At 44.4% G+C, this 19,703-nt stretch overlaps 1 protein-coding gene across 3 annotated transcripts in view; it reads right to left on the bottom strand.

The window, feature by feature from the left end:
- ttc27 (tetratricopeptide repeat domain 27) overlaps window positions 1-19,703 on the bottom strand; it is a 328,446-nt gene that overhangs the window by 182,583 nt on the left and 126,160 nt on the right. For all 3 annotated transcript variants that reach the window (XM_072512247.1, XM_072512241.1, XM_072512254.1), the window contains one exon: window positions 10,604-10,670. In XM_072512247.1, the coding sequence (XP_072368348.1) occupies window positions 10,604-10,670 (67 nt within the window). The remainder of the gene's footprint in view (window positions 1-10,603; window positions 10,671-19,703) is intronic.

Below are 19,703 nucleotides of genomic sequence, written 5' to 3'. Positions count from 1 at the left end.
GGGGGGGAAGGGATAGCAAGTAAAGATTGTACTGCAAACAGTTATACTCTGTTGGCAGGATTTCATTAGAAAAGAAAGGGGGATGTTATGGTTCCTGCATGCCATTACAATGTGAAGGCAGAGCAAGGGTTAAATGGGACTGGAGAATAGGACTGCCCACGGTATGATATATCGAGTCACACGGTAACAGACTCTGAGAGAACAGTGTAGAGAGAAGCAGTTTATCTGCATGGAAGCAATACCATGCATGCCAGTATCCAAGGATCTGTAAACAGTTAAAGACTACCAATAAAGAGTTAATGTTTAAATATACAAGTCTTAAGTTTCTCACTGAGACACCTTTGCAGCAGTGAGACACCATGTTGCAAGAAATTCCACAGAATTTTTGTTTGCCTAATAGAGAGTGCACTCACTCTTGCCTTGAAGAATGTATCCTACTTACCCACGCCCAACTACATAGGTTAGTAAAAGCGTTGGGGGCCCTAAGCATGTGTAGGGTTCATGTTCGAGGCAGAGTTAAATTGGGCAATTAATAATTACAGAAAATATTGATAAACCTTATGCTGTGTGAGTATATTGGAAAATTCTACCTATTGGGTAACCCTGCCAGCTACTGCCCTGAATTTGAGTGGGAAGAATCCCAATGATAAGTCTAGTCCTGGAAACATAATAAGTTAACACACCAGATAAATTCTCAACAGCTCTACACAATAATGCAGAACTGCCTAAGATAGCAAATGTTTAATAAACTTGCATTTGCATAATGGCAACTGTTATGTCCTCAGGCCATCTCATAGTACTGTAGTGACAATGAAGTCATTTTAAAATGAAATCACTGCTATAATGTAGGGAAAGAAGGCTACCAATTTTCACACAGCAAGATCTGACAAACTGCAATGAGATGGATGATTGTTATGCCAGCCTGCAAGATATATTTATCATCCAAAAGATAACATCTCTCAGTGCTGCACTTTTCTTTATTCGTTCATGGGCGTCGCTGTCTGGGCCAGCATTTATTGCCCATCCCTGAGAGCATTTAAGAGCATTGCTGTGGATTTGGAGTCATGTAGTAACAGACCGGGCAAGGATGACAGATTTCCTTCCCTCAAGGACATTAGTGAACCAGGTGAGTTTTTACGACAATTGGCAATGGTTTAATAGCCACCTTTAAACTTCTAATTCCAGATTTATTTTACTGAATTCAAATTTCACCATCTGCCATGGTGGGATTCGAACCTGGGCTCCGAGAGCATGGGTCTCTGGATTACTAGTCCAGCAACAATACCACTGCCTCGCTTGACTGCTATAAGAGCCCCGTACCAGCCTCCCCGAACAGGCGCCGGAATGTGGCGATTAGGGGCTTTTCACAGTAACTTTATTGAAGCCTACTTGTGACAATAAGCGATTATTATGATAAGAGGAGTTTAGATTATGTGCTCAAATATAATTATCTCAAGACAGCCGTGTAAGTCCTTGAAGGGAAGACTGCAGGCACTGAAGGCTAACTTGGGGAGATGAACTGAATTTTGAAACTCAGCCGGAAAGGGTGACGGAAGCAGAACTGGAGCAACGTCCAAAAGGGAATTGGTGATATACAAGAAAAGGAAAACATTGGTGGGCCCTGGGGAAAATTAAGGGAGTGGAGCCAAATGAATAGCTCTTTCAAAGAACGAGCACAGGAACGTTGGGCCGAATGGTCTCCTGATATTAAAATAGCGATAAATGCATATTATGAAAACAAAACAAAACTGCTGGTTATCTGATCAGCCTCAACGGAAAAGGGGTTAATGTTCTGGCTCAATGAAAGGTCACAACCCAAACATTAACCTAGCTTTTCTTTCAGATACTAATCTGACCTAATGCACATTTCCCCCTCTTAGTTCAGATTACCACCATCCAATTTCTCTCTTTCCTTCTTGTGGTGAAAACAACAAAGGCCACAGCCAACTTTTCAGATCAAAACCACAGAGGTTTCACTACAGAGCCTGGGAAAAGCACAGGCATATCATGTGCTCCATCAAAAGTCATGCCCAGATTGTAACAACAGAAGCAGTTTAGACTTCCCATTTAAATTTATAACGGATACAGAAACATAGATTTTATTTTCCTTAAATGGAGAGGTAATCACATGCACGTAGTTTCCATTGGAAAGCTTAATTTGCCTTTCAGACAGCAATGTGGGCCCGTGCTGTGTGCAGGACAACCATCTAACCAGCCTGCAGATTTCATCACCTACGTGTAGGCTGGATAGATGCCTGCTCACGCACACAACAGCTTCACAATGCACTACAAAAACACAATTTCCTCCAGTTTTGTAATAACGCACTGGAGTGACAGTTTGGCTCAGTGCCAACATTCTGACTACTTGATGTTCTCCTGGCGGGACTCACACCTGACACCCTCCTCAAACTTGGGCCCATCCAAGACTCCGTTGCGCTTCTCCCATTCTGGTCTCTTTGCGCATCTTCAATTTCCTTCACTCCACCATTGGCAGCTGTGCCATTTGTCAGCCTAGGCCCAAGGCTCAAGAATTCCTGCACTAAACATCTCTGCCCCTCTCTCCTCCTTTAAGTCACTTCGAAAAACCGATCTCACATATCTCTATTTGGCTCAGTGTCAACTTTTGCCTCCTGCATTCCAGAGAAGGGCCTTGGCAGATTTTACTACAGTGCAGTAAAAGTTGTAGTTGATATTGACTTTGGAGTCACTTCAAACCACATACTCCATGGCTCGAACACTCAATCCGATATAGTGCTATGAATGCAGTACTGAGGAATGCTGCATTGTCAAGAGCTTCGATACTTCATATTACTTGTTTCACGCAGGCCTGTTTGGGGGAGGGGGGCCTGGAATTCAGGTGAATTTGAAAGATTTAATTATCCTCTTTTTAAGAAAAGCAGGAAGCTCTACTCCTATCTTTGTAAAAATTACCCCGTCAAACACTCATGCACCCCCTCCTTCAGGTACCATGCTCTTAAGAGGGTGTTGGTGACCATGGACTTCCATTAGATTGTTCAGAATACTGCAGTGGTTTGCTGTTGCCTTCTTCATTGTGGCTGACCAGGAAATTCACCTGCTATTACCACCTGCCAAGATGTGTATTGGAAGGATTTGCAGGATAATCAACCTGCTCAGCCATATTATGAACACACCTTTCCAAGGCCATTAAGTTCTGAAGTGGAACTCGAACCCGGAGTTTCTGTCCCAGAGGTTGGGACGCAATCACTATGCCATAAGGTCTCCTTCTCCTCCCTGCTCCCCACACCGCCATTAAACATTACCACTAAAAATAAATTAAATGCTCATCATTTCACTGTTGTTTGGGAGTTCTCCCTAGATAAAATACATGCCTTACATGCCCATATGGCAACTTCGGCTGCAAGCCAAAATATTTAATTGCTTGTGAAGCATTTTATGGGTTGTTTCAGAGAGTTGTTATCAAGTATTCGAAATACAAACATTCCTTTATGACATGGCAGCACGGTGGCACAGTGGCTAGCACTGCTGCCTCACAGCTCCAGGGACCCAGGTTCGATTCCGGCCTTGAGTTACTGTCTGTGCGGAGTTTGCGCTTTCTCCCCGTGTCTGTGTAGGTTTCCTCCCACAATCCAAATATGCGCAGGTTAGGTGGGGTTACGGACAGGGATAATGTGGGAGATTAGGCCAGGTAGGGGTGTTCTTTCGAAAGGTTGGTGCAGATTTCAGTCAATCCTGCTCTCACCACTGCAATTTCCAGCAGTGATCACACTGAAGCTATCAGCAGCAGAAACCCTGGCTGATTCTTCTCTCTCAGATGGAGACACCGGAATCAACAGGGACATTAGCAATTTCCACTGCAACCCTGACTTGCACTATTAGCTACAGTTATTGGAATGTTGCTCATTGGCAACTGTATGCAAGGGCTAAGGGGAAAAGTGCAAAAGAAAACTGGAGGAAAAAGAATCATTAACTTTTCCTAAAGTTTAGTGACAGTGAAGGAATCCTCCTAACTGCTCATTTTGTATACACACACCAGAAATATAAACACAGAATTTCAGCCTCATCGTACAAGCCCAGCTGCATTAAATTCTAGGTGGAGTAGCCGGCAAATTCAATGCACTTCCAACAGGATCAAGTGCACAAGACTTAACGAGCGGCAGCAGATTAGTATGGAATCGCATACCTCACAAATCTTGACATTACCAAAAACTAGAACTATATGCAAAAGCAACCTTAGCTTCTGTTGTTAGCAAAGTATGCATTAGTCATATAACAGTGACACGGTGTCTAGCCTTTTCAAAGACTTTGAAGAGTCATGGTGAAGAGCCACGTGAATGCCCCGCGAACCTGAAATTGTGTGTAACTATTTCAGTGTTAATGTAAGCCTACTTATGACATAAGAAGGATTATTATTATTAATGACTGGCAAGATTGAAGTAACATTAGTTAATATGACTCAATCAGATTAGACAGATTGACAGTAGACACTATTGAGCAAGCACTAGAGACGTGGGGCATCTCTAACTCCTACAGTGATTACAAACTTGGTAGTTTTTTGTACTCAATGTGCTGCTGAGGGGCATCAGTGATGGAGAATAAAATTGAGTTCCACTCTATATTGACCTATACACTATATGCGGCACAGTAAGAAGGCTTACAACACCAGGTTAGTTTTGAATCACTAGCTTTCGGAGCGCAGCTCCTTCATCACCAATTCGACTCGATGGGCCGATGGCCTCTTTCTGCACTATAGGTATTCTATAATTCTATGACCTCAAGCACTCCCAGTTGCCGAGCAAGCTTTCTTTCCCAATTAAGAGGCTTAATCTCAACTTCAGAAAAGCACCACGACTGAACCAAAGTCACATTTGTTATAGAATCCCCACAGGGCGGAAGGGGGCCAGTCGGCCAATCGAGTCTGCACCGGTCCTCCGAAAGAGCACCTTACCTAGGCCCACTTGCCCATCCTATTCATTAACCCCACCTAACCTGCACATCTTTGGACCCTAAGGGGAAATTTAGTATGGCCAATCCACCTAGCATGCACTTCTTTGGAATGAGAGAGGAAACCCATGAGACACGGGGAGAATGTGGAAAATTTCCAACTCTACCATCAGCTATTATTGGGGCACCTATGGAGAGATGAATAATACTGTTGCAGTGGACAGAACTGGTTGAAATTGGCCAAACTCATTTTTGTAATAATGCAAATAGCCAATGTAAACAGACCCTCATATCATCAATTTGGGTTCAATTGTACTCCAGGTACCCGAGATGAAACAGCAGTATGAAAAGTCACACCATTATCTTTTCCTTTACCTATTCTTAATTCTTCTCCCGACATCCTTTATTTGGCTTTTATTACCATTTGAATTTGCACACTACTCAGTTTTTCCATTTCATTTTTATACTTTCCTGTTCTCGAACTAAACAAAATTGTAAAATGCCGGATCCGAATAATCGTCTTTTCCCATTAAATGCTAACTGGGCTTTTGTTTACCTCCCAAACTCTCCTGTTCTTACTTTAAGTTTCCAAGATTCTGGATTTGCTTTTACCCATCTTGTGATTCTACATCTCTTGGTTTCTGTAGTTTTCTACTTTGCATTTCCCCAAATCAACTTTGCTCTGCATACGTAACTTGTAATATAAAAGACTGTATTGTGGCTTCATGATACCTTGAACATAAAATGGCAAGACAAACCCCCAAACAATGAGATACTCACACAGTGATTCATGGTAGCAAGTCTACTCCAACTGAGGCCAGTGATATAAGAATAATGGCCAATCCATCTCTCTGGCCAAGTAAAGTTTGACAAACTGGTCCCACGAGAAAAGAACAATTGTAAAGTTACCCTGAAGCTGTCATGTCGTTCCAACAATTTCTATGTGATTTTCCTCAATTTTATTTGTCAGTTCCCCTGCGCCCACTCAGTTCTGGGTGTTTCTCCTTACTTGACGCCTTTCCGTTCTACCTTAAAATTTACTTCAGTTATCAAGCTACTATTCACTGTTCTGCAAGTCCATAATGTAAACAATTTATGTAACTGGACGTTTTAAAACCTTTGCTTAGAAAATGAGAGGTTAGAGGGCATAACCCTTCTCTTGTGGTGGTGAAGGGTCATTTAACTGAAGAGAACATTCAGAGTTGCCCCCCCTCAAAGTTCATTGCAGTGGGACAGTTTCTCGGGAGCGACCCTATTTCCCCTCAACAAAGTGAAGCAGGTTTTTCTGCCTCAGGGCCGATGCTTTGATCATGGTTTTTAGCATTTGAGAGTTGGAAGGTTGAGCACACCAAGCCATAAAACGTCTGCAGGAAAATGTACGGTTTGTACTGTTCCACAGTGGCGGACAGGACATGGTACTTGCCTTGCAGTTCAATTGTCCATGTCAGGAAATTTTAATAAACACTTATCGCAGCTGGCCCCAATTTCTGCTCTGTCAAATTTTATCACCATTTCCAACCAAAAAGGAGCCAATGATGAACATAAAAATATTTTCCAAATCAGAAACAATGCAGAAGTGCACGCTATTTAAAATGTGTTCATGAAAATTCAGTCAGGGCACTTTATGCTGCTAATTTAATCTTTCTTTAAAGTTTTATTTGTAATGGAACAAATTGTTCATCCAGTGAAAGACTCAAAACGAATGAGGCTCTCAAGGCCGTTTCAGATAGCATCAACAATAAAGCCGGTTTAGAAATTATTCAGGTTTTATCCACCTGACATTTACTGCTAATGGCAGGAGACTTAAAAAGGTAATGCAATATATTCAAAAAATATAATGGAACCCATACCATAAATACAATGCAAGCAGACCCGAAACAGCAACGTAGAATGCATTTTCCAAATGAGGAAAGACCATTCACCCCTTTCACCACGGTACAAAATGCTTTAAGGCTTTGCCTCCACTGCGTCACTCAGAAGGCTATGCCACACAGTGGATTCATGGATAGGATGAGTACGAACACAGGTTGGGGCAAGTTCAGAAGCATAGAAAAACAATAAAATCAATGGAAGTTGGTTCTCATTACATTTATGATGCTGAAATTTGATTCTCAGCCTCTAGTCCTCAGGCCTTGAGTCACGTCAAACCACTTCCCACACCTATACACTCGTTTGAGTGCAGTCGCAACAGATTTCAACAACGTAAGCCAATATTACAGGGTCGAGTATCCTTTATCCATAAATCTGAAAACTGAACACAGCCAAAAACTGCACATTCTTTTGAACACTATCAACCTTTAGCGTGAGAAATCTGTGACCTGAGCCAACATGAACTTCATTGTCCACATCGATCTTTGATATTCAGTGGTACATCTTCCTTTTCTAGCCATTTTATTTACTTTAGACCGTAACTAGTCCAGGTTTCATTGTAATGCAAGTAGGCCAAAGCCTTTACGCGGTGTCGGAACACCAAAATGATCTGAAATCCGAAACTCAATCGGTCCTGAGGATCTCAGGTAAATGATACATGACATGTACATAGAAAACATTGGTTCTTACTTGAAAGAAGTGGTCTATGCAGTAAACATAGAAACGAGTATCAGTTCATATTTGGCATTTTGTATCAGACATGACTCAATTGGTAGCACTCTCACCTCTGAGTCACAAGGTTCCGGCTTCAAGGCCCACTCCAGGATTAGAGCACAAAGTTCAAAGCTGACGTTCCAGTGCAGAGGGTATACTGCACTCCCAGAGGTGCCATCTTTCAGATGAGACATTAAACCAAGGTCCATCTAGCTGTTCGGGTGGATGTAAAATAACTCCTGGCATCACTGTGGGGATATGTCAGGGGAGTGGGCCTAGGTGGGGTATTCTTTCAGAGGGTCGGTGCAGACTTGATGGGCCGAATGGCTTCCTTCTGCATTGTAGGAATTCTGTGGTTCTACTTTGAAGGATTGGAGAGTTATCCCTGGTTTTCAGTCGAATATTTGTCCCTTAATCAATACCACCGAAAACTGATTATCTGGTCATTGTCACATAGCTGCTTGTGGGAGTTTGTGGTGCACATATTGGCTGCCGTGTTTCCTACATTACAATAGTGACCGTACTTCGAAAAGTACTTCATTGACTGTAAAGCACTTTGGGATGTCCATCGATTTTGAAAAGCACTTTACAAACGCAAGCATTTCTACATTGCACCATGGCCATCTGGTAATCGTGTCAGGCCTGTGATCTTTCATCAGACCATTCACAGGAATGGTCCTAGACCTGAAATGTTAACTCTGTTTTCTCCCTCGCAGCTGCTGCTGGATTTCCAGGGGTGCCATTTTATGGCCCCTGCCGCCGGTGGGATTTTACAGTTCTGCCAAAGTCAATGGATATTTGACCGGTCCACTGCATTTCACGGTCCTGCTCCCGCTGGGATGTGGCTGGAAAATCCCACCCCAGCATTTCCTGTTTTTATTTCCGATATCCACAACATTTTTCATGAATACAAAACCAAAGTATGTTGCAGTTTTGTATTTTCCAGTCACTTCCTTTCTTTGAAGTTGATTATATAGATTATAAAAGTCAGAATACATATTATAAGGTGTGGTTACAGTGTACATTTAAACAAAGTTTTTGCCACAATGGCAGTCTTTTGGAATGACAGCACACGCCCCAACTGAAAACTGCCAGGGCTGTCCAAGGCAATCCCACGATATCAAGTACACAAGAAATAGAAACAGTAGGCCACATGGCACCCCGAGGCTGCTCTGTCATACAATACGGTCATGGCCAATCACAGGTTTAACTATACTTTGGGCGGCATGGTAGCACAGTGGTTAGCACTGTTGCTTCACAGCGCCAGGGTCCCAGGTTCGATTCCCGCTTGGGTCACTGTCTGTGCGGAGTCTGCACGTTTTCCCCGTGTCTGCGTGGGTTTCCTCCGGGTGCTCCGGTTTCCTCCCACAAGTCCCGAAAGATGTGCTTGTTAGTTGAATTGGACGTTCTGAATTCTCCCTCTGTGTACCAACAGGTGCCGGAGTGTGGCGACTAGGGGAATTTCACAGTAACTTAATTACAATGTTAATGTAAGCCTACTTGTGACACTAATAAAGATTATCGCTATTCCTTTCCACTCTCCATATGCCTTGATTCCCTCAGACACCAAAAATCTGACTATGCCAGCCTTAAATACATTTAACAATGTAACATCCACATCCCTCTGGGGCAGAAACTTCCAACCAATGTCAATCCAAAATGATCAGCACCTTATCCTGGGACATACACACACACAATTCACACACACACACACACTCATTCACACACCCACTCATTCATTCACACACCCACTCATTCACACACATGACCAGCAGAATCTTCAAAGAGATCGCCTCTCATTCTTCTGAAGAAAGGCCCAATTTACTCAGCCTCTCATCGTCCTACGGCATTTGATGGGCAAATTTTAATTCAGGCAATGGGAGCTTCACCCGGCAGGTGGGAGAGTCAACAGGAGCCTTTGGGGAAAGGCCCATCCTATTAACTGACAATTAAGTATTAACTGCCAATTAAGCATTAACTGCCATATTAAGTGGACAATGGTAGACCCAATCATCCCCGGGAGCGAATTTACTGAACGTTTGCTGCACCAATTCATTCCAAACGTACATTTTCCATGGAGACCAAACTGTCTCAGACACCGGTGACCAGAGTCCTTCACTGATCCCTGACGGGTACACTGCTGTAGCTAACACTGCTCCCCCGATGATACTTATGGCAATGTTGAGCTGCTGGGCAGGGGGTCAGGGGCAGGATTTCTGGACCTGGGGGTCATTGATCCTGGGAAGGCCCACCGCTATCCACCGAAGAGCCAGATTATTTTGTTTTGGTCTGAGGAGACAAGTGAAACCCCAGCGAGAATAAGCATCCCAGTCGTCATGTAACAATTATTATAGACTACTTGTTAAAGTAAAGACAAATACATACGAACAGGACTACTCTACGCCAATCTTAAAGAATGGCAGAACTGATTAAAAGGTCAAATGGCCTATATTTGCTCCCATTTCTGATGTTCGACACTCTCCCCTAGTTGCAAGAGGAGGAAAAAGTGATAAATATCTGAGGCTAAAAGTCTAGGACAAAGAGCAACTTCATGGACCACACTGCATGACTCATAAGAACTTGAAATTGGGGTCATGAGACCTTTCTTAGAACATGAAACCAATGTTTGTTTTGTAGGATAGAAGTCATCTCCCATGACATCCATTAATAACGCAGAAAAGGAATTGAGACAAAAAAACAGATACAATGGGAGCTGGTCAGATCTCACTCCAGAACAAAGTATTTTTTTAAAACGGTTTTACTTGATTTCTCCTACAATCTCTCATCAAAGAAAAGAAGCATTAAAAAGCGCAACAATGATTTCTGCTGTCTAGACATGTGAGTTTGCAGCGGCACTACCGATTTCACTAAAAGTATAATGACTTTTCAGTTTTTGTCTGTGCAGTGCTCAAACCTTTGGCTCGCACACATTTTTCTCATTCCACCAACTCTAGTAAATTAGGGGGATCCACCCAACAGGGAAACATAACATGGAAAAGGCCTGGAAAAGTTTCAGCCACTGCTTGTTCAGGAAGGATCTCAATTGAAGTGGGAACAGGACCTGAAAGGAGAAAGATCAAGAGACTGTAGCACTTACTGAGGTGAACGCCAACAGCTCCTCTTCAGTCAGCTTGTGAACAGGGTTGTTCTTCTGAAAATCTGTGCTGTTGGAACAAAATTTTAGCATGTATGAAAGCAACAACTAATGGTGTGTTCAACTATTGAGGTACCAGTTAAGGTAGAAAGAAATGTAAATCAGTGCATTTCACAAGGGGAAAAAGAACACAGCAAAAGGAACTTCATCAATCTGAAAGGGACGGCGAGATCAAGGGTTCCTTGATCTTGCATTTTTAAAATATAAATTTAGAATTCCCAATTATTTTTTCCAATTAAGGGGCAATTTACCGTGGCCAATCCACTTACTGCACATCTTTGGGTTGTGGGGGTGAGACCCATGCAGGCACGGGGAGAAACTCCACACGGACAGTGACCCGGGACCGAACCCAGGTCCTTGCCGCGTGAGGCAGCGGTGCTAGCCACTTCGCCACCGTGCCCGCCCCCCAGACACTTGCATTTTGAAAGGTGAGTATGCAAGTAGAAGAGGCCAGGAAAAGATAAGTGAGATTCTAAGCTTTATATCTTGGGGTATTTATACCCTATAAACAAGGAGCACTAATAAAACCTAGACATTAATTGTGTGTGGAAATCTGATCACTTGAATGCGACCTACTTGAAGCAATTTGCATCTTGTGCCCACTGCAATATAGACGAGTTTGATAAATTCACAGAATCACAGAATTGTTACGATGCAGAAGGTGGCCATTCGGCCCATTGTGTCATCTCATTATAGAAAGAGTGATAAAATCACAGAAGAATCACACAATTATCAAGGGGTTATAGATAATGGAAAAAAACTTGAGGTAGGCTTAGGTTAAACGGGGGAGGGGGGGGGGGGGAGAAGATCAATAAAAATGGTTTTCAATATGTGAAAGGTTTTCAGAGGTTAAGTAGTGAACAACTATTTTGACTGGCTGGTGAATCCACAAGGGGGACACAGAGTAGAATCGCCACTAAAAAAACTGAAAGAAGCTGCAATTTATTCCACACAGGCATTGTGGAATGCTTTACCACACACAGTTACCTAGGCTTTGCAATAACATTTCAAAGTGAATTTATCAAAGAAAAAAATATAAAACCATGCAGCAAAAGAGCTGAGAAATGGAATCAAGATTAGATAACTCCAACTGAAGAGCTAACCTTGCCAGAGACTGAATCACCTCAGGTGTTGCATGATCTATGGTTCAATTGCCAGAGACATTTAATGATTGATGAGTGGTTACACACCTGAAACATTAGCAACTGACATGCTGTGTATATCTGAGTGTGTGTACATGTGCATCTACATATGTACTTGCTGTGTATATTTGCACATGCATAGAAGTGTTTGCATTTTCAGTCAGTTGCACTTCAGATGTCACACTTTGAAGTTTAAAAGAATGACAAGGCTGAAAAGTCGAAGCTTTCCAGTCCTACCCCATAGCTTAGTGCTCCAATAGCAGAACAGGAAAGCAGACTGAACAATAATCAAAGGAAGATTGCGTATTTCTCAAGATGTTAAAAAATGAGCGTGAGAAAATAAAAAAGAAAAATTAATGTAATGTACTGGGAAAATTGATTGTCGCCTGGATACAATCTTCAAGCAATTTGCATCTTCTGCCCACTGCAATATAGCCGAGTTTGATAAGTTCACAGAATCACAGAACTGTTACCATGCAGAAGGATGTCCATCGTGTCTACATCGGCTCTTCAAATCAGCATTATGATTTTGTGTAATTCTCTTGCCTTTTTCACGTAACTCTGCAGATTGTTTCTATTCAAATAGTCATCTAATGCCCTCTTGAATGCCTCGGTTGAACCCACCGCCACCAGACTTCCAGGCACCGCATTCCAGAACCCGAACTCGCAGATCGCATTTGCTTCCTTTGCAAATCATTTTGAATGTGTTGTCTGGTTCTTGATCTTTTTATGAGCTAGAACAGTTTCTCCTCATCTATTCTCTCCAGCCCCCTCATGATTTTAAACACCTCTATCAAATCCCCTCTTAGCCTTCTCCACTCCAAGGAGAACAGACCCAATGGCTCCAATCTATCCTCATAACTAATTGTAAACCTCTTCTGCACTCTCTCCAATGCAACCACATCTTTCTCAAAGGGTGGTGCCTAGAACTGTACACAATATTCCAGCTGAAGTATAACGAGTATCTTATACTAGTTCAGCATAACTTCCTTGCTCTTGTACTCTATGCCACAATTAATAATGCTGAGGACACTAACTGCTCTCTCCAGCTGTCCTGCCACCTTTAATGACTTATGCACATATACATCCAGATCCCTCTGCTCCTGCACAGTTGTCATCTAAAGGGACAAGGAAAGGAGATACATGGGACTACCACCACCTGGAAGTTCCCCTCAAAGTCACTCACCCTCCTGACTTGGGAACATGCCACCATTCCTTCACTGTCGCGTTGGGTCAAAATCTAGGAACTCCGTCCTTAATAGCACTGTGGGTGTACCTACACCACATGGACTGCAGCAGTTCAAGAAGGTAGCTCACCATCATCTTCTCAAGGGCAATTAGGGATGGGCAATGAATGCTGGTCTAGCCAGCAAAGTCCACATCCCTTGAATGAATAAAGAAAAAGATTTGAACAGAAGAAGCCCCTGGAGAACAGCCATAATGCTAGGTGTCAGGACCAACTTGACAAAGAGCTTCTCATATGCTACAGTTAAACCTGGACGGCAATGATGCACCAGCACTGATTGCCCAGTAAATGAATGTATCATTGGGTGCAGTACTGGGCGTGCAAACCTAGGTCTGATATCTGGTCTGCCTTCAATCAGTCGTGCACTTCATGGGGCATTTAAATTAACCTGGCAGGTTGGAAATTAGCCAACCACCGCATTGAGCCCATGTTTGAATGTGTACAATGTGCAGCTTAGGATGGTGAGAAGGCTGGGCTCAGCAGTGATGCTCCTGTCTGAATTGATTGCTTTATAGATGAAGAATAGTCCCTTGGGTGAATGTTGGAGGACTGCCAGCATGTGTGTAACTGCAGAGCTTGACAAGACTTTTGTTTGAGTGTGTGTGTGTATGTGTGTGTGTGTGTGTGTGTGGTGGGGGGTGGGGGGGGGGGCCAGTACTCCAGCAGATGTTGCCATTTTCTGGGGACATTCTAACTCGCATCCAGAAGAGAGTCGTCAGAGGGAAACATAAGGAAAATCATTCCTCTTTAACAGAATTGACATGCCAATGCCAACAAATATGGAAAGATACAATAAATCCGGTGACCTCATGGACCCACCCCTCCTTCCCTCCGCAATCTTCAGTGTCTGGGAACCTCAGTTTGAAACTTAAAGAGATATAATTATTTGAAAATTGTAGTTGAAAATGACCAAAAGGAATTGCCCCTATTGACATTCACAAATGGTGCAATCGCTGAATGGTGAAAACACTGCGTTATGTCCGACGGTCCTCTATCACAACAACCGCTGATAGGTTCCGCCCGTCGAGAACTGCAAATCAAACTCTGCACAAACCAGGGGAAAGAGATGTTCCAGAAATACTCTGCAACTCGACAGGTTGAAATAGCACCGACTGTATTTATGGCATTTGGCGCAAACAGTGAAATATGAATCATAGATTAAAGTGAACTCTGTTTAACTGTCTCTGGGTATCAATAAATCCAAGTTAATTTTGAAATGCAACTAATCGTCCCTTATATAAGAGCTACAGCACAGCCGAATATTTTGAAAATGAGATATGAAGATATCTGCAGCCTGCGTTCTGATGTGCCAACTTAATTTCTACTTAAAAAGGTAAGGTTACAGGAGATGCAAAAACCAGTACAGGGAAATGACAAAATAAACCACACTGACTACTCAAATCAGTCAATGGTCACTTAAAATACGTACAGCTAATTCTGCAATAGTGAAAAGAATTTCATATATGACCATGATAAAAAATATCCCACAAAATATTCAAGTATTGCATATGTTCCATAACATTTGCAGTCACTACAGTGGAAACCAGTCAGAATTAGTCCCAGCAATAATTTTGTTACCTAATTGTCTTCACTCATCAGAAAAGACAGAATTCCGACAGCAGTTAGCCACCAATATGACTGGCATTAGTGCTGATTTGATGTTTCCAAGGGCATGATCTCGCCCTGCACCAATTAATGCGCAGTTTATGCATGAAAGAAAGGTACAAACTTATCCCCTGCAGCAACTCATTAAACAAACATGAACAGTGCACTTTGACAGTGTTGACATGAACCATCTGTCTTACGTCACATGATGGGACACTAAGCATATGGACCCGAATGATGCACAATCTGTGGTGAGGCTGTCGTGAGGGGATTCAATGTTGAGTTAGCAACCAGTTCACATTCATTTTCTAGTAGTTGAAGTCAGTATGACCTCCCCAATCAACTCCCCATCGGCTCCATCCAACATGGTCAGGTAGCCTGCTTGGACACCGAGATCACTGACTTAGTGACTGAATTTGTCAATTTTCGGTTGAGGTCTGAGAGAGTTAAGGATGTTCTGGGATTCCGATACATGCTCTCTTGAAGTTCCATCTATAAGAGCATAAGACATAGGAGCAGAATTAGGCAACTCGGCCCATCGAGTCTGCTCCGCCATTCAATCATGGCTGATATTTTTCTCATCCCATTCTCCTGCCTTCTCCCCACAACTCCTGATCCCCTTATTGATCAAAAACCTATCTTTCTCTGTCTTAAAGACACTCAGTTGTTTTGGCCTCCACAGCCTTTTGCGGCAAAGAGTTCCACAGATTCACCACCCTTTGGCTGAAGAAATTCCTCCTCATCTCTGTTTTAAAGGATCGTCCCTTTAGTCTGAGATTGTGTCCTCTGCTTCTAGTTTTTCCTACAAGTGGAAACATCCTCTCCACATCGACTCTATCCAGGCCACGCAGTATCCTGTAAGTTTCAATAAGATCCCCCCTCATCCTTTTAAACTCCAACGAGTACAGACCCAGAGTCCTCAACCGTTCCTCATACGACAAGCTCTTCATTCCAGGGATCATTCTTGTGAACCTCCTCTGGACCCTTTCCAAGGCCAGTACATCCGTGCTTAGATACGGGGCCCAAAACTGCTCACAATACTCCAAATGGGGTCGGACCAGAGCCTTATATAGCCTCAGAAGTACATCCCTGGTCTTGCATGCTAGCCCTCTCGATGTGAATGCTAACATTGCATTTGCTTTCCTAACTACCGACTGAACCTGCACGTTAACCTTAAGAGAATCGTGAATAAGGACTCCCAAGTCCCTTTGTGCTTCTGATTTCCTAAGCATCTTCCCATTTAGAAAATAGTCTACGCCTCCATGGCAACACGGTAGCATTGTGGATAGCACAATTGCTTCACAGCTCCAGGGTCCCAGGTTCGATTCCCCGCTGCGTCACTGTCTATGCGGAGTCTGCACATCCTCCCCGTGTGTGCGTGGGTTTCCTCCGGGTGCTCCGGTTTCCTCCCACAGTCCAAAGATGTGCAGGTTAGGTGGGATTGGTCATGATAAATTGCCCTTAGTGTCCAAAATTGCCCTTAGAGTTGGGTGGGGTTACTGGGTTATGGGGATAGGGTGGAGGTGTTGACCTTGGGTAGGGTGCTCTTTCCAAGAGCCGGTGCAGACACGATGGGCCGAAAGGCCTCCTTCTGCACTGTAAATTCTATATGATATAATCTCTCCTTCCAAAGTGCATAACCTCACACTTTACACCATTGTATGCCATCTGCCACTTCATGCCCACTCTCCTAGCCTCTCCAAGTCCTTCTGAAGCCCACCTGCTTCCTCAATACTACATGCCCCTCTACAGATCTTTGTATCGAAGACAGTTCCTCCCTAAAAGTGTTGATGGTGAGTCATTGGCCTGGATACTGTGGTCAGTGACAAAGTGACAATGCTCACAGCTGACCTAAAGGACAGCTGCCACAAATATCCTGATTTCTGTGGTATCAATTTCACCTTTCCTGACATTGATTTGAACCTGGCACTGAATCAAGAGGATCTCCAGGTATCAAGCAGGGTAAGCTGCCTTCTTCATGCTGAAGAATTCTCAAAGACAGCTAACAACAAAGTTGAAAGCATTGATTTATAGAATCATAACAAAGTTACAGCACAGAAGGAGCCATTCGGCCCATCTTGTCCATGGCAGCCCAAGGACACCCAGCTGCCCTTTCTTTTTAAAAAAAAAAAAATATTTTATTGAGGTTTTTCAAACAAAAACTTTCCATTTTTCAACTTAATAATAAAATATACATTAAACGTTATTTAAATAATATATTAAACTAACAACAAATGAGAAAAAAGTAATACACAAGAAGCAAATATCGACAACTAGCATAAAGAGAAAAGAAAAACAAAAGACAAAGCACAAAATAACACTTCCCCCCCCCCCCCGGCCCCCCCTGGGTTGCTGCTGCTGTCTTTTCTGTTTTTCCATTATCGTTCCGTGAGATAGTCAAGGAACGGTTGCCACCGCCTGGTGAACCCCTGAGCCGATCCTCTTAACGCATATTTTATTCGCTCCAGTCTTATGAACCCTGCCATGTCGTTTATCCAGGCCTCCACGCCCGGGGGCTTCGCTTCTTTCCACATAAATAGAATCCTTTGCCGGGCTACTAGGGACGCAAAGGCCAAGACGTCGGCCTCTTTCGCCTCCTGCACTCCCGGTTCTTCTGCAACCCTAAATATAGCTAATCCGGGTTTGACCCGGACCCCGACCACCTTTGAGATCACTCTTGCCACACCCTCCCAGTACTCATGCAGTGCCAGACACGACCAGAACATGTGGGTGTGGTTCGCCGAGCTTCCCGAGCACCTCCCACACCTATCCTCCACCCCAAAAACCCTGCTCAGTCTTGCTCCCGTCATATGCGCCCTGTGTAGAACCTTAAATTGAATCAGGCTAAGCCTGGCACATGAGGACGAGGAATTTACCCTGCTTAGGGCATCTGCCCACAGCCCCTCCTCAATCTCTTCCCCCAGCTCCTCTTCCCATTTTCCCTTCAGCTCCTCTACCATCGTCTCCCCCTCGTCTCTCATCTCCCTGTATATTTCGGACACTTTACCTTCTCCAACCCATGCCCCCGAAATCACTATCCTGGACCCCTTGCGTCGGGAGCTGCGGAAATTCCCTCACCTGTTGCCTCGTAAATGCCCTCACTTGCATGTATCGGAAAGCATTCCCTGGTGGCAACTTATATTTTTCTTCCAATGCTCCCAAACTCGCAAATGTCCCGTCCACAAACAGGTCCTTCAGCTTCCTAATTCCTGCTCGCTGCCAACATTGAAATCCTCCATCTATCCTCCCCGGGACGAACCTGTGGTTATTCCTTATCGGGGACCACACTGAGGCACCCGTCACTCCCCTGTGTTGTCTCCACTGCCCCCAGATCTTCAAGGTCGCCACCACCACTGGGTTTGTGGTGTACCTTTTCGGGGAGAGCGGCAACGGGGCCGTCGCCAGCGCTTTTAGGCTTGTTCCCTTACAGGACGCCATCTCCAGCCTTTTCCACGCCGCACCTTCTTCTTCCCTCATCCACTTACAGACCATCGACACATTGGCAGCCCTATAGTAGTCACTCAGACTCGGCAGTGCCAATCCCCCTCTGTCCCTACTGCGCTGCAGGAACCCCCTCTTTACCCTCGGGGTCTTTCCCGCCCACACAAAGCTCGTAATGCTCCTGTCTATTTTTTAAAAAAAGGCCTTTGTAATCAGGATGGGGAGGCACTGAAACACGAAAAGAAACCTCGGGAGGACCACCATTTTAACCGCCTGTACTCTGCCCGCCAATGACAGGGGCACCATACCCCACCTCTTAAAGTCCTCCTCCATCTGCTCTACCAATCGCGTCAGGTTAAGTTTATGTAGGGTTCCCCAGTTCCTGGCCACCTGAATCCCCAAGTATCGAAAATTCCTCGCTACTCTCCTCAGCGGCAGAGCATCTATCCCCCTGCCCTGTTCCCCGGGGTGCATCACAAAAAGTTCGCTCTTTCCCATATTTAATTTATATCCCGAGAACTCTCCAAACTCCCTGAGTATCTGCATTACCTCTGGCATCCCCTCTACTGGGTCCGCCACATATAGCAGTAAATCGTCTGCATATAGTGACACTCGATGTTCCTCTCCCCCTCTAAGCACCCGTCTCCACTTCTTAAAGTCCCTCAGCGCTATGGCCAATGGCTCAATTGCCAACACGAACAGTAACGGGGACAGGGGGCACCCCTGTCTTGTACCCCTATGTAATCGGAAGTATCCTGATCTTTGCCTATTTGTAACAACGCTTGCCACCGGGGCCCCGTACAGGAGTCTAACCCATCTAATGAACCCCTCCCCGAACCCAAATCTCTTCAGCACCTCCCACAAATAGTCCCACTCCACTCTATCAAATGCCTTCTCTGCATCCATCGCCACCACTATCTCTGCCTCCCCCTCCGGTGGGGGCATTATCATCACCCCCAGCAACCTTTGTATATTGGCGTTCAATTGTCTCCCTTTAACAAACCCTGTCTGGTCGTCATGTACCACCCCTGGCACACAATCCTCTATCCTTGTCGCCATCACTTTGGCCAGCAGCTTGGCGTCTACGTTTAGGAGGGAGATGGGCCTGTTTGACCCGCACTGCAGCGGGTCTTTGTCTCGTTTCAGAATTAACGATATCGTCGCCTCCGACATTGTCGGGGGTAGTGTCCCCCTTTCCTTAGCCTCATTAAAGGTTCTCGCCAGAAGTGGGGCCAGCAGGTACACATATTTCCTATAAAATTCCACCGGGAACCCATCTGGTCCCGGGGCCTTCCCTGCTTGCATGTTCCCAATTCCTTTGATCACCTCCTCCACCTCAATCTGCGCCCCCAGACCTGCCACCTCCTGCTCCTCCACCTTCGGGAACTCCAGCTGGTCCAAAAAGTGTATCATTCCCCCTTTCCCCTCCGGGGGTTGGGACTTATACAGCCTCTCATAAAATGTTTTAAACACCTCGTTCACTTTCCCTGCTCTCTGCTCAATCTTTCCCGTTTCGTCCCTAACTCCTCCGATCTCTCTCGCCGCCCCCCTCTTTCGAAGTTGTTGGGCCAGCAGCCGGCTCGCCTTTTCCCCATATTCATATTGTATT

This window comes from Scyliorhinus torazame, chromosome 1, assembly GCF_047496885.1.
Source record: "Scyliorhinus torazame isolate Kashiwa2021f chromosome 1, sScyTor2.1, whole genome shotgun sequence".
NCBI classification, from domain to species: Eukaryota; Metazoa; Chordata; class Chondrichthyes; order Carcharhiniformes; family Scyliorhinidae; genus Scyliorhinus; species Scyliorhinus torazame.
The sequence above is the reverse complement of the archived record's forward strand: the minus strand, read 5'-3'. Positions and strand labels throughout refer to the sequence as shown.